At 44.3% G+C, this 20,917-nt stretch overlaps 1 protein-coding gene across 2 annotated transcripts in view; it reads left to right on the top strand.

The window, feature by feature from the left end:
* The first annotated feature begins 11,646 nt into the window (after nt 1-11,646).
* Nucleotides 11,647-20,917, top strand: part of LOC141142525 (serotransferrin-like) — an 83,238-nt gene continuing 73,967 nt past the window's right edge. The window contains exons 1-2 of one of the 2 annotated variants that reach the window (XM_073629257.1): nt 11,653-11,771; nt 18,033-18,190. In XM_073629257.1, the coding sequence (XP_073485358.1) occupies nt 11,708-11,771; nt 18,033-18,190 (222 nt within the window). In that variant the 5' untranslated portion in view covers nt 11,653-11,707. Of the gene's footprint in view, nt 11,772-18,032; nt 18,191-20,917 lie in introns of both variants that reach the window. The other variant, XM_073629258.1, reaches the window with a different exon arrangement.

Genomic DNA, 20,917 nt, shown 5'->3' with positions numbered 1-20,917 from the left:
CCTAGGCGTCCAATAGGATCACCTGTCCTTTCAGCCAATCGGGTGATGGGTCTCAGGACTTGCTTCCTGAGGAGAATCAGTGTGACAATAGCGAATATTAATTCGCTATCGTCACACAACTGGGTGGGCTTGGAGCACAGTGCTCTGCGCCCCGAGTCCACCCTTTTTCAAAGTCTATTAAAGCCTCTGGCTCCAATCATATGCTTCAAAAAAAAAAAACACCCCTCCCCACACATTGGAATCCATGCGTCCGGCACCCCACATGTAGATTAGTGGGCTGGACACATGGATAGGGGGGAGGCGCCTGTGCACCCCTAATTGACCAACCACTACTGGGCTGGAGGATGGCACAGGGAACTAGTGGCACAGTGGCACAGTGCCCTGTGCCATCTAGTGGCACTAGATGGCACAGGGCACTTTTCACAGTGTGAAAGCCCTCGGGGCTTTCGCACTGGAGAGACAGCAGCGGCTGTTTCAGGTCGGTTTGCAGGTGCTATTATTAGCGCAATAGCACCTGCAAACCACCCCAGTGTGAAAGGGCCCTAACAGGATGGGTAATCGTCCAAATTATCAGACAGTAACTAGCTTTCCAAACAGGTACAAAGTTGGAATCAGTCATACAAAACAGGTTCAGGGTGCATGCAAGCCCTGTAGAAGAAAGAAAGCTGTGCAAACATGAACTCTTCACAGCAATGTCTGTGACTTATTTAGGGTAACATATGGCTGCACAGTATAGTCTTTGTAAGACTCTAAATTAAAGGAGAGTCAAACTGAGACTGACATCAGTAAAATAGTTTAGAACACAGCTACCTACGAGTATCCTCACACAGCAACCTTCACAGTGACGTTCAGAGAGGCTCTGGTAACCAAGGTGAACAGCTGGAGGGATACAAGGACACCACGCTGGAACTGGAGTGCTCTGGTAACATGGGTGAACAGCTGGAGGGATCACAAGGACACCTCACTGGAACCAGAGTGTTCTGGTAACACAGATAAACAGTTGGAGGCATTCAAAGCGCAAAGGGCACCCCACTGGAATTGAAGTGCTCTGGTAACATAAGTGAACAGCTGGAGGGATCCCAGGGACAAAGGGCACCCCACTGAAATTGGAGTTCTCTGGTAACATAGGTGAACAGCTGGAGGGATCCCAGGGACAAAGGTCACCCCGCTGGAACTGGAGTGCTCTGGTAACACAGGTGAACAGTTGGAGGGATCCCAGGGACAAAGGGCACCCCACTGGAATTGGAGTTCTCTGGTAACATAGGTGAACAGCTGGAAGGATCCAAGGGACAAAGGGTACCCCGCTGGAACTGGAGTGCTCTGGTAACACAGGTGAACAGCTGGAGGGATCCCAAGGACATCTCACTGGAACTGGAGTGCTCTGGTAACACAAATGAACAGCTCGAGCGATCCTAAGAACAAAGGGCACCCCACTGGAACTGGAGTGCTCTAGTAGTAGTTGGAGAGAAGCTCTCACAGTAGCTGGATGATGGAGAAGCTGTGTGCTAATAAGCTGCTGTCCAGCTTCCCGCACACCAGTTCTGAAAATGGAGGTCTGCTCACCTGACTGCAGATCACTTACATAGATACTTGTGCTTCATCAGGTATGGCCTCTCTGAAGTTGTTGAGGAAGGAAGCGTGAGGAAGCTTGAGGAATTCATGCTATCTGGGCTTGAACCCAAAAAGTGTGGTAAAAGGAATTAAAGAGGCCAGCACTTTCGTTTGGGCATGAAAAAATTGGCTACTCCGTTAAAATAACAGAATGATTCTGCAACAGAAATGACTACTGGAATAGGATGGAGAAAATACATAGAGCGAAAATAAGATACTTGACACAGGCTCCTCAGTACCCTCAAAATGCAGGGAATTCTGATCTACTCATCCTGACCTGATAGTGTTTGCACTTTAGTTACACATTTCTGAATCCTTTTCTAATAGAGAGGGTTACTTTAAAGGGAATGTATTGTGATTTTGTATATAATTTATACCATTTGCTTTCCCAAACATGCCACCATACCCTCTATACTCTCTTTTACATACTGCTCACTAGGCTTTTTTGTTTTATTTTATCTGGTGATCTGGCCAGTAGCACACTGTCTCAACTCTGGATGGAGGAACAACACAGACACCTATGGACAGCGGCCTTGTCAATCTGTGGAGAGGGTAGTGTTGGATACACTACTGGATTTAGATGGTATTGATATAACAAAATAAAGCTGAACATTTTTTGGCAGTTACAGCAACAATTTTCTTTCCTTTTTGGATAAATGTTTTACACAAATGAATAACAGCTGATCATTCTAATCACCCCTGTCAGTGTTAAAGGGTTTGTCTCGACCCTCTAACTGCCACTTTTGCTGGATAGCTTGGACTATTGAAAGTAAGTTGAAACATAACAGACTTAAGCTTGCCATACACGGGTCGAATTAGGAACGCATTTGCTTTCGAAACAAGGTAGCGTCAAATTTCGAAAATCTGAATTTTCGTGTGTTTTGCAAATCCGATGGTGCCACCATTGATTCTACCAACCAAGCCTTCAATTTCACCTGATTTTGTTACAAAAAATAATTTTTCATGGCCGGGGTTCTTCTTTTCTTTCCAGTAATACTTCATATTCCCATCGCACACGTTCCTGGATAAGCTCTCATGGATATGGGTGCTGCAGCAGCAGCTTCCGAAAGTCACAATGAAGATATCTGTCAGCACACCATGGATCAACAGGATAGCATCCAAACAGATTTTTTATTGCATGATCACGTCACAGAGCAGTGCAACGTTTTGGAGTCACGCAGGACCATTTCGTTAGTCCTACGTGACTCCGAAACGTTGCACTGCTCTGTGACGTGATCATGCAATAAAAAATCAGTTTAAACACTACCTTGTTGATCTATGGTGTGATGGCAAATATCTCCATTGTTCATTTCTTTCCAGGGCACAGCTCATGCATATTTCTTTCTTGATTATATTTCTCCCACAATTCTCCCATGATTGATTAGAAATTAGTTAATTTTTCCAAAAGTTTACAACATGCCCGATCACTCAAATTCGATGGCCGCACAAAAAGCAGCCATTGCTGCAGCCCATTAATGGTGCGAAATTAGAAAGAAAATGATTAGTTATGATTTTCGTAAGAAAATTCTTTTGAAATTCGACCCATGTATGGCCTGCTTTACTGGTAAGATCACTACGTGAAGAAAAAAACGTGAAAAAATCCTTAAAAAAAGAAATATAATGCAACCACCTCATCTAAGAATTGTTGAGCTAGACTATAACTTTAAAAAAATTTTTTTTTTTATAAACAAAGGTGTTTTATTGTTGTCTATAGGTTGAATAAAAAAGCATATCCATAGGTACAGTACATATCATCACATGGAATACATTTGTGTACATACAGGTCCAGAAAATACAGTGAACAAGTACAACACGCAGCAACAGCTTGCATACAGGGTAGCATGTAGACTAGGTTAATACAATCCGTGTATGTGTCTACCTTAACTTTTTTTGAGTTTAATACCAAGTTGGTGTTGATTTATAGAAGGGGCCAAGTGCCCAAGATTAGACTACATTATAAAATGTGCACCTATAGATCTGGATGTGTGTGGATATTGCTGGTACATCAGAGTTTAACCGCTTCAGCCCCGGAAGAATTTACCCCCTTCCTGACCAGAGCACTTTTTGGGATACGGCACTGCGTCGCTTTAACTGACAATTGCGTGGTCATGCGAAATTGCACCCAAACAAAATTGAAGTCCTTTTTTCCCACAAATAGAGCTTTCTTTTGGTGGTATTTGATCACCTCTGCGGTTTTTATTTTTTGCGCTATAAACAAAAAAAGAGCGACAATTTTGAAAAAAAAGCAATATCTTTTACTTTTTGCTATAATAAATATCCCCCAAAAATATATAAAAAAACTAATTTTTTCCTCAGTTTAGGCCGATATATATTCTTCTATATATTTTCGGTTAAAAAAATCTCAATAAGCGTATATTGATTGGTTTGCGCAAAAGTTATAGCGTATACAAAATAGGGGATAGTTTTATGGCATTTTTATTATTATTTTTTTTATTAGTAATGGCGGCGATCTGCGATTTTTTTATTGTGACTGCGACATTATGGCGGACACATCAGACACTTTTGACACTATTTTGGGACCATTGTCATTTATACAGCGATCATTGCTATAAAATGCACTGATTACTGTGTAAATGAAACTGGCAGGGAAGGGGTTAAACACTAGGGGGCGATCAAGGGGTTAAGTGTGTCCTAGGGAGGTGTTCTAACTCTGGGGGGAATGGGCTACCACTGACATGACAGCGATCACTGCTCCCGATGACAGAGAGCAGTAGATCCCTGTCATGTCACTAGGCAGAATGGGGAAATGCCTTGTTTACATAGGCATCTCCCCGTTCTGCGGCTCCCTGACATGATCGCGGACCCCGCGGGCATGGTCACGCTGTACGCGGCGCGCACGCTAGTCCCGCCAGTTGAAGGGGACTTTCAGGTATGCCCATTTGCCCACCATTGCCATTGTGCTGACGTATATCGGCGTGGTTAAAGGATAAGCTCACCTTTGGGAACATGTTACATGTTCCATCAGGGGGATTTCCCTGTGGCAGCAGTGCGGTGAGAAGTTTCCCATACTAGCTGCCACTATTTGAAAACAGTGTGGCCGTGCAGGGCTCCGCCCACATGGCCTCTTAATTCTGACATACAGCTCCATGTGTCCGATTGAACTACAAGCTCCGACATCCTTAGCAGCCGTCATCTTGTAGTTCTCAATGAACTACCACGGCACTGTGGAGCACTGTGGTAGTTCATTGAGTCTTCCTATCAGGGAGTATAAGCTTCCCCATTCAGCAAGCAGCTACACTGACAGAGTGTAGGAGACCTGCATGGCATCAGCGATCTGCTGATCGCTGATGCAATGCTTTCCAGGCTCCTGCAACAAAAACTAATAAATGCAAATTTTTTACCTGCAAAAAAATGTGCATTCATTTTTAATTTTTCAAAAGTGAACTTATCCTTTAAAGCTGAAATAAACCCTCCTATCCTTTAAAGCCATCTTAGTCTCTGATCTGCAGATGCCATGTCAGCTAAGACACCAGCCATTTGATAGCACCAGCTCTAGCTAACATAAGCACAATAGTAACTGTAATGCCGCGTACACACGGTCGGATTTTCCAACGGGAAATGTTCGATGGGAGCTTGTTGTCGGAAATTCCGATCGTGTGTAGGCTCCATTGGATATTTTCCGTCGGAATTTCCAACGAACAAAATTTGAGATCTGGATCTCAAATTTTCCGACAACAAAATCCATTGTCATAAATTCCGATCATGTGTACACAATTCCGACGCACAAAGTTCAACGCATGCTCGGAATGAAGCAGAAGAGCCGCACTGGCTAGAAAACAGAAAATCCCCCTAATGGGGCTTTAATGCAGCCAGTAGTATATGATAAACAGAATACAAAAGAAGTAGTAATGGCTATTAAGTTTTATTGATGCAGGCAAGTATTATCAACAAGAGTTGAGACATAGGCTAAAATCCAAAAAATAATCAAAATAAGAAAACAATACCAATGACAGAGGGCAGTGTGCGATAGAGTTACATCATGGGCAACAGTAATACAATGACACAGAGATGTTGATTGTGTAAGATCCTGACGCGTTTCGACCCCAATGGGTCTTCTTCAGAGGATAAATGTATGGAAAGACTGTAACAATGTAAACATCTGTCAAGCAATTTAAAACCAAAAGAAAAAGAATATATAAACAGTTCCATATGGTGCATCTTTACCAGTCACGATGTATTCGATGGTTACAGGTGGCCACAGTATAAGGGAGTTTCCCTCTTGTTGTATCCCCGATCTCGTAGCCGGCGGGCCAGTCACAAGGGGAGCGAGTACCACCCACACATGTCTTGCAAGGAATCACACACTAGGTATCCCCAAAATGTAGGGGGAGAAGGGGGGGGGGGTTTCGCACTGCACCTGCGATAAAATGTCACAATGTATATTAAGTAGCGGATTCGAAAATCGTGTTTATAAGGCAAAAAGGACAAAAAAGGAGTATGTCTATGTGGCTGATTGAATTTCTAGGGGTTGAAAACTGAATGGCGGACGTGGTGGGAAGCGAGTCCACACAAAGGGGGAGACATCAAGGATAAAGGGATGTGAGGAAGAAAGTGAAGGAAGGGGGGTGAGGGAAAGAAAAGAAGGGAAAAGGGGTGATCGGCAGGGATGGGATAAAAAGGGGAAGGGGGGGGGGAAGGAAAGACGGGGAAGGGAAAGAAATGGGAGGTGCGAAGGAACGGGGAAAAAAAACAATAATAATAAAGGAGGTGGGAAAAGACCATAGTGAGGGTCGACTCCCAGAAACACGTCCTTGTTTGTGGGTGAGAAGGCTGAGACACTAGAGTGTAAGTATGTGAAGGCCAGTGAGTGTGGAGGAGGCCCTTCATGGGGCCATAAAAAGTGAATAGTGAAAAAACAAAAACACAAAAATAAACGTGAGCAAAACAAAACTGTGCAAAGGCCCCCATGGAAGTGTAATGAGTGGGTGACGTGTGAAGAGAGCGTGTAGGGTGGGAAGGTGAGTGAGGGGGGCAAAGGAGTGTCAAAGGTGTCGCAGATCAGATGGTCAGGGATAGTCTATAATGTCACAAAATATAGAACAAGTAGGTCAAAATTGTTAACCAAGTGAGGGAAAGTATCGCAATCGTGGTGTAAGCCACGCATCATGAATGCAGTAAAAGGGTATATGGATCGGTAAAGAATGTATACTTACCAACCAGGTTGAGTAATAAGACCACACAGAAGCGTCCAGTGGCAACAAATGATCCCACTGGACCTTACCTAAGGCCAGCATAGTTTATAGGGAGACTAATTTGCCTAAATGTCTCGCAGGTGCAGGTGTCCCACCCCCTCCATCTGTTCCCCCACATGGGGAGAGCGACGCATTAGCGGCGCTGTTGGTGTGACTCCCTCGGCGTTCCGGAAGAGATATTCTCACGGAAACCCCCGTCACCTCCGCCGCAACTGCGTAGACGACGTGACGTCACACGCACGCACGTGGTGACGTGCGCGCGCGGGAGAACAAGGCGTCCGGAGGGAATCCGGAATGCCGCTGGCAGGTTTTGAACGTCCACATAGTGGGCGCGTGGGGAGACGCAGGACCCTTTGCGTCGCCCCACCCTGCCAGGAAGGCATGTGTGTGGTGTCTCCACCCCCCAGGTGGCATGGCCCACCGAGGCCACTAGGTGGTGGCCATAACATGGGGAAGGGGGGGGGAGAAGGGAAAGCCATAAAAATTATATATATATATATATATATATATATAGAAGGGCCATCAATAGATTGTTCTATCATGTGTTAGAAATAACATATACATAATTTTCACTGCCCCTCATACACATAGAAACAATAGGATACAAAAAATGAACAAGGTATAATATGACAGCCACAATAAAACAAAAATAAATAAAAATAAAACAAAACAATTGTGAAATGAGAAACTGAAAACTGGTTCATGTGCCAAAAGACATCTCTATAAGATCAAAATCAAAATCAAAAGGGTTTGTTGGTGGTACAAGGTCCCATGGGTTGTACTATGAAGTACTGAGAAATGTAAAATATTATTTGCTAGGTCCAGTTGTCCAAAGGGACAAGAGGGGTAACAGCTTGGGTACTGTATCTGTACAATAGAAAAGCATTTCAAACAGCATGTACAATCCCATGGGAAAAAGTTTCAAAGTTAGAGTAGCATACATCCTTTATGGGGATGAGCTTAAAGGTATTATTGCCGAGGGAAGTCCTCGCCGGAAAGGGTGTGGCCTGTCCGAGAAAGCCTTCGCAGGACCAAGGCACAAAAAGTGGTTCACAGTTAATGTCTGGACTCGAGTGTCAAAAGCAACGGGGGAGGGGTGTTTAACCACCCAATTTTAGACAAAAGAAATAAAGACACTCTAGAGAGTACAGACAAGGAGGCTGCGCACCCCGGATTTAAATTAGAAAACAGAAAATCCCCCTAATGGGGCTTTAATGCAGCCAGTAGTATATGATAAACAGAATACAAAAGAAGTAGTAATGGCTATTAAGTTTTATTGATGCAGGCAAGTATTATCAACAAGAGTTGAGACATAGGCTAAAATCCAAAAAATAATCAAAATAAGAAAACAATACCAATGACAGAGGGCAGTGTGCGATAGAGTTACATCATGGGCAACAGTAATACAATGACACAGAGATGTTGATTGTGTAAGATCCTGACGCGTTTCGACCCCAATGGGTCTTCTTCAGAGGATAAATGTATGGAAAGACTGTAACAATGTAAACATCTGTCAAGCAATTTAAAACCAAAAGAAAAAGAATATATAAACAGTTCCATATGGTGCATCTTTACCAGTCACGATGTATTCGATGGTTACAGGCACTGGCTATTGAGCTTCATTTTTCTCGGCTTGTCGTACGTGTTGTACATCGCCGCGTTCTTGGCAATCGGAATTTCTGACAAGATTTGTGTGACCGTGTGTATGCAAGACAAGTTTGAGCCAACATCCGTTGGGAAAAAAAACATGTTTTTTTTTGTCGGAATGTGCGATCGTGTGTACCTGGCATAAAAGTTAGCATTCATGACATGCCTTGAATGTAGCCGTTTTTGGAAAAAGTTAAACTTGTGGGTTTAGTTCTACTTTAAGGGCTAGACCCTTTATGCCCTTAGGATATAACCGTACATACTCGAGTTGAAGTGGTTATACTGGGATGATGGCTGCAGCTGCCAAGGATTTTGTCACTTCTGGTTTCGGTTTGTTGTTTACAAGCATTCTGCTATTGCTATCACGAAGGATGTTGTTCATCCCTTGTGACAGCAATAAAGCTGATCCCCCAAAAACTAAAGGGACAGTATAAAGCAATTCAAATAAAATAAATTATAACATTTAAAAAATGTTTTAAAGCGCCCCTCTCCCCATGCTCAGATTCAAATGTGAACGCATACGTAGGTCCCGCACACATATGTAAACAGTGATTGCACCACACATCTGAGTATTGTCTCGAATGTCAGAGTGAGAGCAATCATTCCAGCACCACACTTCCTGTTAAACTCTGAACTGATAACCTGTAAAGGCTTTTAATGTATTGCCTATGGATAATTTATTGTACCATAGTTTGTCACCACTCCAAGGGCATGCGCATTTTTAAGCGTGACATGTTAGATATCTATATACTAGGCAAAACATCCTCTTTTATATTTTACAAAAAATGTGGGTTTTGTGTTTGCCCTAAAATTCATTGAACTTTTGTAATAGTGGCAGCTAGTATGGGAAAATTCTCCCCGTACTGCTGCCACAGGGAAATCCCCCTGGTGGAACATGTAACATGTTCCCAAAGGTGAGCTTACCCTTTAAATTCTGATGTACCAGCAATAGCCACACACATCCAGATCTATAGGTGCACATTTTATAATGTAGTCTAATCTTGGGGACTTGGCCCCTTCTATAGATCAACACCAACTTGGTATTAAACTCAAAAAAGTTATAGTCCAGCTCAACAGTTCTTAGATGAGGTGGTTGCATTAGTTTTCCTTTTTATAGGCTTTTTTTTCCTTTTTTTTGTTTTTTTCACGTAGTGATCTTACCAGTAAAGCAAGTCATGCATGGGTAGAATTTCAAAAGAATTTTCTTACGAAAATCATAACTAATCATTTTCTTTCTAATTTCGCACCATTAGTGGGCTGCAGCAATGGCTGATTTTCGTTGTATTTTTTCCTGAATATGTGTGTTTTAAAAATGGCTGCGCAACTATCGTTTGATGTAAAAAATTGCAATAACCAACCCTTTATTCTCCAAGGGCCTCTGCTTAAAAATATATAATGTTTGGGGGTTCTAGGAAATTTCTAGATTGCTGATTTTTACATGTATGTGAGAAATGTCAGATCTTGCCCGATTTTGAAGTGGTGATGAAGGGCCACACTTCACTGGAGAACTGTATTCTGTTCACCTGTGTTACCAGAGCACTCCAATTCCAGTGGGCTGCCCCTTTGTCCCTTGGATCCCTCCAGCTGTTCATCTGTGTTACCAGAGCACTTCAGTTCCAGTGGGGTGCCTCTTTGTCCCTGGGATCCCTCCAGCTGTTCACCTGTGTTACCAGAGCACTCCAATTCCAGTGGGCTGCCCCTTTTTCCCTGGGATCCCTCCAGCTGTTCACCTGTGTTACCAGAGCACTTCATTTCCAGTGGGGTGCCTCTTTGTCCCTGGGATCCCTCCAGCTGTTCACCTATTTTACAAGAGCACTTCAGTTAAAGTGGGGTGCCCCTTTGTCCCTGGGATCCCTCCAGCTGTCCACCTGTGTTACCAAAGCACTTCAGTTCCAGTGGGGTGCCCTTTGTCCCTGGGATCTCTCCAGCTGTTTATCTGTGTTACCAGAGCACTCTGCTTCCAGTGAGTTGCAGGGCAGGGCAATGTGAAAAAATCCAACAGCTTTTCCACACCACTCTACAGGTCTCTGTGCAACCCTGTGTGTTTATGCACGGCAGCTAGACATTCATGAAAAATCACTGTGAGGGAGATTTACTAAAACTGGTGGAGACAGGATCTGGTGCAGCTGTGCAGAGTAACCAATCAGCTTCTAACTTCAGCTTGTTCAATTAAGCTTTGAAAATAAAAGCTGGAAGCTGATTGGTTACTATTCACAGCTACAGCAGATTCTGTCTGCTCTAGTTTTAGTAAATCTCCCCCTGTGTGACATTACATTAAAGCTTAGGGGAAAAAAGCCAGCCCACCCCCCTTCCCTGGCAGCTGCGATCACTACCAGCAGAGAAAAACAGAACTGACCCCTTTCACACTGGGGCCACCCGAGCAATAGCAGTAAAGCACCGCTCGTTTTAGCAGAGCTTTACTGCTGCCTAAGCAGCACTTTTCGGCCTCTAGCGGGGCGCTTTCAACCCCCGCCTGTGTTCAGGCGCTTTGGAAGCACTGGCCATTCATTTCAATGGGCAGGGCATTTTGGGAGCGCTGTATACAGTGCTCCCAAACCGCCCCAAAGATGCTGATTGCAGGACTTTTCCTAATGTCCTAATAAGCGCACCGCACCAGTGTGAAAAGTCACACTGAAATGAATGAGAGGCTCTTTCTAACACTAAAACGCCTGAAAACAGCCTCAGTGTGAAAGGGGTCTTAAGTGTGTACCCTAAAACATTGTCAAATACTGTACCTGCTGTTTACTGGTTGTAACAACACACTTGTTCTGCAATAATCTTTACACTGTTTCTCTTTAGAAAAATTATCAAAGTTAATATTTATTTGATTTTAAAGCAGAAGGCAAAATACTTCTAGTGGAGAGAATGTGTGTATTTGGAGTTTGTTATTTCCAGACTGGCAGTTGCCTTGATTCTGGATTACCAGAGCATGCTGCGGCTCATCTAACTTGGCAGAACAATTTGATACAATTTGTGAAATGGTGACTGTAGAATGGAATCAATGGGCCCATACCCATAAAACGTGAATGCTAAAAATAGACTGTTTGTTTCAGGAAAATTTTTGGCTTGAGCATATTTTCTTGAGTATTACATATGTTATTGATAAGTTCCATCTGTAATGTTCTTTCTCCATTTCCTCTAGTTTCCCCCATCTTTTTGCCCCCTCCCTTCTCCTGTTTTGGACGTCCAGTATCCCATGTAAGCAGTCAACAGATGAACTGTTTTCCTTCACAAACATGCATCTTCTCTCATTCCTGAGTTTGATTATTCTCTCTGCTATCCTTCCTCATGTGGTTTCAGGTGAGTAAATTAACTATTGTTAACTAATATACAGTATCCGAAGGCATGAAAGCTCATTTCCAATAAACATCTTTTTTCTAGACTGTTTAATACTAACAAAAAACTAGAGGGACATTATGTACCATATGCAATAGTGGTTGCCAGCTAACTGCATTTTATTGATATAGTAAGATTTTGGGTTATTATGAATTATTTGTTTCCAGTGAATTTAAACTTTTTCTTTTCTTTTTTAGTTTTGTTTTAAGTGATACAGAGCTTTATCATTACATCAGGTCTTAGAGAGCCTGGTGCTTACAGTGTCCAGCTTAGGTTTTCAGTGGTGTTTACCACTATCACCTGGATAGAAAATGATAGGAAACATTTGTCAGTTATTGCTAGAGCTAGAGGTGAAGGGAACCCTGATGAAATTCTTGCTCCCCTCTCTATAGGTAGTCTATGCTTTGCCTTTCGCAAAATGCACACCAACTCACAGGTGCTTTTGATGTGAAGTTACTTATTCTCACAGATCTTCAAAGACCAAAACAAAAACCATAAGGTCATGCTTCATCAATTTCGAAAAGCTTAGAACAGGGGTAGGCAACCCTGGAGATGTGGCAATTTACCTGAACAATATGGATGAAATTAAGATCACCAAAGTGCAAACTGCTTTTTTTTTTTAAGTACATGTAGCACTAACTCACGGTGGAGCTGCTGGTTTAAGCGGGTCTGTTACCTTCACTCTGCTTCCCTCTGTTTCACCGTCACCGGGTCTAGGGGTTCCGTTGAGTTTTCTTCCGGGACAACACACGCATCAACACTGGAGTACGTTTTCAATGCTTTATTAAACAAACGATTTAGGAAGTAGCAGGAAAGAGGTAGAAAGGAAACTTGCAGAAGAAACTCAAATATTCTCTGGTAGGGTTCTCTTGACAAAATGTCCTGATAGAATTCAAATACTATTTGAAATGCGCTCCCCTTGTGGGACACACTTCTTGCTCGTCTGGATAGGCCTCTCTCACCGGTCTAGCAGCCAGCACGCAGCACGAATCAAAGTCTCTGCCACAGACTTGTTTGGGAACAAAATCCATACAATCCTCTGCCACAGGATGTATAGGTTTTTCTATAGTGAAAGTCAGTCACAGTGCTTGAACCTTTAAGCCGAGCCGGCAACACTATGCTGTATAGTTACTTTTGGATACGTCCTTCAACCGAGTCACCAGGCCCCTCTATAGACCAGCACGCCGTGTGATCTCTCCAAGACGGGTCCTCCCCTGGGATCTCCTCGGTTGTCTAGCTTCGTCACACAGGACCGACAGCTCAGGACCATTCCTCGGCCACGGTGGTAGGCTCCAGACAAGCCTCCGGACCCACCCCTGCGCCGCTGTATTGTGTGCCTCCTGATCGGAGGACCACGAGGTAGCTCCTTAACGCATACCTATCGGCCAGGAGGGCCAGCAGGTGGCTGTAAAATGAACCCCCAAAAATATGGCGTCTGTCCCATAAATACCCTCGCTCAGAATGCAACTCGGAGGACCACCTCCACCGAGCGTGCCTCCGGGACAGAGGAGCATCCATTCGCTTCAACACGTTGCCTTTCCAACCCTGACCAGTGGTAACAGCGACACCCACCGGTCAGCAAGGAAACACACACAACGTCAGCCAAGCTGGAACAGAGGCAAACTTTAACCTTCCTAACGCACAATTTACTAAATTTACCTAACATGCGGTAGATTGCAAATCTACCAGCGCTACATACTCCCACCACTACAATAGACATTGTCCCCAACGTCTGTCCCAAAACAGTAACAATAACTCTCAAGCCTGAGAGTAAGCATTTGAGTTTCTTATAACTTTGGATAGACAAAGGGAGAGAAAGGACAGTTTAAAGACACTATGAGACTTATATCTATAAAACATTATGTTCACAGCCGCAAACAAAACCACAGTATAATGATACACAACCTCACTAACTAACTAGCTGAAAAGCCTCCCAGCTCTATATATGATCCGATAATCCCTGAAAAGGAAACATAGTTAGACACACACATATACATCCTATACAACAGTAGGAGCAAAGCCTCATTAAGAAAATGAAACTCTCTTCCCACAACCTATACTAGAAAAAAAAATATTCTTTAGGAGTCCATCCCTGCATAAGAACTTTTTTCTTTTTCTATAAAAGAAATCCGGCTAGCAAAAGAAGTCTTTGGATTTAAACACTCAACAAAATCTGTAGATGTTGACCACGCAGATCTCTTTACCCTGACACTATCTAGCTAAGTAATTTCAAAGTTCTGTTGTCCACAATTACCAGTAAGACCGAGGGTCTGGCAAGGTCAACGATTTCCCTTCTTTATCCACAGTGATAATAAAGTATACAACATTGTCTTTTCCTGGTCTGCAAATTACCACTTTATCAGCATAGATGTGCCGGCCAAAGTTCCAATGTACAAAGCATCCGCTGAAACGTTCATCCATCCGGACGGAACATCCAGTCTTTCTGAAGGGCTTAGGTACAGACAAGTAGTCCCAAACAGCTTCACTGTACCAAAGTTGCCGATTAGCTTCAATCTCCAATCCATACTCTGCAGCCACACGCTTGTTTAACATCCGTTGCAAGCGAGCAAGTTTTGGCAAAGATCTGTCTCTCCCCATACCAGGCGGTACACAGGAATTTAGTGACTTTCTCACCATAGACCCAGCCGGTGTCTGTAGTGAGCTAGTAGCCTTTGGCAAAGTCTCCGCAACAGTACTGTGTGTTTCCACACAGGGTGACGTCTTCCCAGAACTCAGGCCAGTCCATTCAGAAAAAGTCATTGTGGAGGCAACATCTTCGCCTTGTGACCACAATAGCTCTTGCGACATGGTTTCAAATAAGTCATCATCACCGGAAAGATCCGACATGGATTCTGTTTCCGAGTCTCTCAATTTTTCCGCTGGCAAATATTTATTTACAGTCCCCAAAAGTGGCTTACCCGTTCCAGACGTAGACTCTGGTAGCTCCGGCTCAGGCATCCTCTGGGGTAGGCCTCGACCATGGCTGCGGGAAGCCTTTAACTCACGGTGGAGCTGCTGGTTTAAGCGGGTCTGTTACCTTCACTCTGCTTCCCTCTGTTTCACCGGCACCGGGTCTAGGGTTCCATTGAGTTTACTCCTGGACAACACACGCACCAACACTGGAGTACGTTTTCAATGCTTTATTAAACAAGCGACTTAGGAAGTAGCAGGAAAGAGGTAGAAAGGAAACTTGCAGAAGAAACTCAAATATTCTCTGGTAGGGTTCTCTTGACAAAATGTCCTGATAGAATTCAAATACTATTTGAAATGCACTCCCCTTGTGGGACACACTTCTTGCTCGTCTGGATAGGCCTCTCTCACCGGTCTAGCAGCCAGCACGCAGCACGAATCAAAGTCTCTGCCACAGACTTGTTTGGGAACAAAATCCATACAATCCTCTGCCACAGGATGTATAGGGTTTTCTATAGTGAAAGTCAGTCACAGTGCTTGAACCTTTAAGCCGAGCCGGCAACACTATGCTGTATAGTTACTTTTGGATACGTCCTTCAACCGAGTCACCAGGCCCCTCTATAGACCAGCACGCCGCATGATCTCTCCAAGATGGGTCCTCCCCTGGGATCTCCTCGGTTGTCCAGCTTCATCACACAGGACCGACAGCTAGGGACCATTCCTCGGCCGCGGTGGTAGGCTCCAGACAAGCCTCTGGACCCACCCCTGCGCCGCTGTATCGTGGGCCTCCCGATTGGAGGACTACCCGGTAGCTCCTTAACGCATACCTGTCGGCCAGGAGGGCCAGCAGGTAGCTGTAAAACGAACCCCAAAATATGGCGTCTGTCCCATAAATACCCTCGCCCAGAATGCAACTCGGAGGACCACCGAGCGTGCCTCCGGGACAGAGGAGCATCCATTCGCTTCAACACGTTGCCTTTACAACCCTGACCAGTGGTAACAGCGACACCCACCGGTCAGCACGGAAACATACACAACGTCAGCCAAGCTGGAACAGAGGCAAACTTTAACCTTCCTAACACACAATTTACTAAATTTACCTAACATGCGGTAGATTGTAAATCTACCAGCGCTACATAGATAACCTAGCAGGGCCCCATTTGAAAGTAATAAAGGTTTAACTTTGCAAATGTCACTGTAAAAATATAGACTTATGGGGTGCGTCTACCATTTGATGCATTAAAATGCCGATATCGGCTTCCTAACTCTCATTTGTTTAGATACCTCGAGTTTAGACATGCCTTTAATGCCCAGTTTGGCTCCTCTGGTCTAAGTGTGAAGGTTGGCAACCTGGAAGCTCTACTCAGAGATGGCAATTTAGCCAAAGCCTTATCTACTATATATAAACAGTTATATGTCCCAGAAGGCTGCAGGGGGAAGGAAAGAGGCTGAAATTCTTCCTCAGATCACCGCGGTGCATTTGACAGGAAGTGGGAGTGGGTACCTGTAAAAACCAGGTACCCACTTCCCCACAAAAAGTGCTGAATGTGGAAATCGAAGGGGGGATGCAAACAGGCAGAACTTCCCCTTTTGGGTGAAATTCCGCTTTAAGTCCTGATAGATCTCTTAAGGATGGTCCCTTTTGCAGGTATAACTATGTAAAACATTAAGAATATGTGCCTATGCTAAATCCAGTAATGCACAATCTCACCCTGCTCTGCACATGGTCAGTTGCTCTCTATTCTCGGTACTGTGCCTAAAATCAGAACCTCTAGAGGCCACTCATCTTTAACCACTTCTGGACCGCACACATACTGCGGCAGGGCGGCCCGGCTGCACAAAACGACGTACCTGTACATTGTTTTGTGCATGAGATACTGTGGGCGCACGCGCACCTGCTGCATGCCGGGGGAGCACGTGTGTGGGTCCGGCTGACTCAGTGTCCGTCGGCCACCCACGATTGCTCCACAAAACAAGGCGGATCCCTGTTCTGACAGGGGACAACATGTAGATCTGCTGTTCCTAGTGATCATGAACAGCGATCTCTGTATTGGTCCAGTGAGTCCATTCCCCACACAGAACACACCCAGGGAACACAGTTAACCCTTTGATTGCCACTAGTGTTAACCTCTTCCCTGCCAGTGTCATTTATACATTGGTCAGTGCATTTTTTTAGCAATGATCACTGTATTGATGTCACTGGTCCCCAAAAAGTATCACTTAGGGTCAGATTTGTCCACCGCAAGATCGCAGTCCCACTAAAAATTGCCACCATTACCAGTAAAAACAATGAAAAAAATTAAAAGTCCCTAAATGTATCCCTTATTTTGTAAATGCTATAACTTTTGAGCAAACCAATCAATATTTGCTTATTGGGATTTTTTTTTACCAAAAATATGTAGAAGAATACATATTGGCCTAAAGTGATGAATTCATTTTTTTTACATTTATTTATTTATTTTGGATATGTATTATAACAGAAAGTGAAAAATTTAGTTTTTTTTCAAAATTATCGCTCTTTTTTTTAAAATAGCGCAAAAAATAAAAACCGCAGAGGTGATCAAATACCACCAAAGAAAGCTCTATTTGTGGGAAAAAAAGGACATCAATTTTGTTTGGGTACAACATAGCATGACCACGCAATTGTCAGTTAAAGCGACGCAGTGCCGTATCGTATGCCATATGGCCTGGTCATCCAGGGGGTAAATCAATTTTTTTTACAGGGTGTAGAAGCAACAAAAATGACACAGACTGTGTAAGGTAAAACATATTAGGGAGGGAGAAAAGAAAAACAGGAGAGGTGACAAGACAAACTTTACTGCAAGGGATACACAAGAGATTTAAACTTACAAGGATAGTGTCTTATCTTATCTCCCTGATTCCCTCTCCTTTTTCCCCTCATCGGCAGCCTGTGAACTTTAACACTGTAAAGCTGCTGTCAGCCTTCTTGCCTAACTGAGCCAAGACAGACAATCAAGGTTAGACATGTACATATTTTAATTCCAGAAAGTAACATATAGATTTTGAGAGAGGTAGAGTCTCCAATAAGGAAGTGACTGCTCTGAGCTTCAAAAAAATGGCAGCCTCGAATAAGAAACAGGAGCAATGCTGGAGGCAATTTACAGCACACGCTAATTTTGGTAGCATAATTATTAATGTGGAATGTATGTTCTTTTTAAAGAACATTAATTGTAATCAAACTGTTATATATAAAGTTCCACTTTAAATAAACTACTTGCCCTGATTGTGTTGATGTAATGATTGTAATGGAATGATGTAATGATTTTATTGATGTAATTCCTTTATCCTTTAAAGGGAAGAAGTTTCGCTGGTGTACTCTGTCTGATGGGGAACAAAGAAAATGCTCTCATTTGGCCCGAACTCTCCAGAGTTTGTTGCCTTCAAATGATCAATTCTCCAGGGTATCTTGTGTCCGAGCTCACAATACACAGGACTGTATGAGCAAGATCAGGGTGAGAGGACTCAGTAAATTCCCTATCAGTTTCATGCCAAATTAGATAAGCAATATTGGAAACCAGGGCTGTTGTTAGAAATCACGAAGCCCCATACAGCCTTCCTGAGAGGGCCCCCCCAAAAATATCAAAACTATATTTTCACTAAAAATACACTTAAATCATTATAAGCGGACACAAACATAACTTCCAAAATTCCTGCTAAATCTAAAAGAAAAAATTGTATTGAGTTAATAAATAAAGTTCTATGTGCAAATGAGGTCTTGGGGCTCATTTACAAGGTGGCCTGTACAGTGTGAATCTGTGTTTTTTTAACCACTTGCCGACCGCCTCACGCTGATATACGTCAGCAGAATGGCACGGGCAGGCAAAATCACGTACCTGGTCCGATCGGACCCCCCCCCCCGCTGCCAGAGGCGGTCGGCTTCAGTTCGCGGGCGATGAGAGGTGAGGGGGAGGCCATCCAATCGTGGCCACCCCCTCCTGATCGCTCCCGGCGAATAAAAATCCTTCCTCTGCCTCTGTAATGTAAACAGAGGGAGAGGAAGTGATGTCATCCCTCCTCGAGCCGGTCTTTTCGCTCCGGCGCCGAGGAGAGAAGACATCAAGTAAGTGCACCAACACTACACGTTTAGTAGAACACACTAGGTACACTTTTCACCCCCCGATCACCCCCCTGTACCCCCTGTCACAGTGACACCAATAGCAGTTTTTTCTTTTTTTTTTGCATTGGTGTCAGTTTGTGACAGTTAAAAGTGTTAGGGCAGTTAGGGTTAGCCCCCTTTAGGTCTGGGGTACCCCCATTTAGGTCTAGGGTACCCCCCTAACCCCCCCTAATAAAGGTTAACCCCTTGATCACCCCCCGTCGCCAGTGTCGCTAAGCGATCGTTTTTCTGATCGCTGTATTAGTGACACAGGTGACGCTAGTTAGGGAGGTAAGTATATAGGTTCGCTGTCAGTGTTTTATAGCGACAGGGACCCCCATATACTACCTACTAAAGGTTTTAACCCCCTGATTGCCCCCTAGTTAACCCTTTCACCAGCGATCACCGTATAAGTGTTATGGGTGACGCTGGTTAGTTAGTCTGTTTTTTATAGTTTATTATAGTTTATTATAGTTTTAGGGCACCCGCTGTTTATTACCTTATAAAGGTTTAACCCCCTAATTGCCCGGCAGTGATATAAGTTACGTTTTTAGGATCAGATAAGGTCTGCGTCGCCCCAGGCAGCGTCAGGTTAGCGCCAGTACCGATAACACCCACGCACGCAGCATACACCTCCCTTAGTGCTATAGTATCTGAACGGATCGATATCTGATCCAATCAGATCTATACTAGCGTCCCCAGCAGTTTAGGGTTCCCACAAACGCAGTGTTAGCGGGATCAGCCCAGATACCTGCTAGCACCTGCGTTTTGCCCCCTCGGCCCAGCCCAGCCCACCCAAGTGCAGTATCGTTCGATAACTGTCACTTACAAAACGCTAAGCACACATAACTGCAGCGTTCGCAGAGTCAGACCTGATCCCTGCGATCGCTAACAGTTTTTTGGTAGCGTTTTGAATCAGTCGCTAACAGGAGCTTTTTTGCCTGTGAGTCTCACTAGTGTACCCCTAAATTTAGAGCCCAAAATGGCAAATCGAAGGTACACTAGTTAAGAGGCCTACACGTTTCTGAGCATGACAGATAGTGAAGAGGAAGTCACTCATCTGTCAAGTTCAGGCTCAGAATACGAACCTGTAGAGGACAGCGGCTCCATGACAGATAGCTCTGACGACGGAGTTGTGGTCCCTGCTAAGGTCAGGCATACCAGACCCCAATCTTCTTCTTCTGTCCTTGAAGTGCAAGAACCGCAGGGCTCTCGTATAGAGCAGAGAAGTACTAGTGCCGCTATTCCTTCTGGTGAACTGGCAAGCACCAGCGGCCTAGTACACCCTGGTCGTACATCCAGCACTGCAGTAATACTTGGTGACGTGGCGAGGCCCATAAGTGCAGTTCAAGATGGCGAGGTGGCAAGCACAAGTAGTGTCCCGCTGCCACCAAGAAGACGAACACAGGCCCGTCGTGCCCATAGTGCCCTTCCTGCTGCATTCACCAATCCGAATTGGGAACCCACCACTTCTGCAGCACCCGTACTTCCCCCATTCACTGGCCAACCCGGAATTCAGGTGGAAACAGTTGATTTTACGCTACCGGATTTTTATTCGCTGTTTTTCACCGAAGATCTATTGTGGACCAAAGCAATTTGTACGCTGGTCAACACATCGCCACTATTCCCCAGTCCTCCCTTGCCAGAGATTAGAAACCAATTACGGTTTCCGAATTTAAGCTCTTTCTGGGCCTTTCCCTCAACATGGGCATAAATAAAAAGAGTGAGTTGCGGTCATATTGGTCCACTGACCCAATTTACCATATGCCCGTGTTCTCTGCCTCCATGGCCAGGGCACGATACGAGCAGATTTTGCGGTTCATGCACTTCAACGACAATGAACTCTGTCGTCCTTGTGGAGACCCTGGATATGATCGGCTCTACAAAATTCGGCCCCTCGTAAACCACTTCAACCAACGTTTTGCAGACTTGTTTACTCCCCATCAAGTTGTCTGCGTTGATGAGTCCCTGATTAAATTTTCTGGCCGCTTGTCATTCAAACAGTACCTTCCCAGCAAGCGTGCCAGATACGGGGTCAAGATGTATAAGCTCTGTGACAGGGCCACAGGCTATACATGTAGTT

This window comes from Aquarana catesbeiana, linkage group LG01 (genome assembly GCF_042186555.1).
Source record: "Aquarana catesbeiana isolate 2022-GZ linkage group LG01, ASM4218655v1, whole genome shotgun sequence".
Classification (NCBI taxonomy): domain Eukaryota; kingdom Metazoa; phylum Chordata; class Amphibia; order Anura; family Ranidae; genus Aquarana; species Aquarana catesbeiana.
This window is presented reverse-complemented; position numbering and strand designations above follow the sequence as displayed.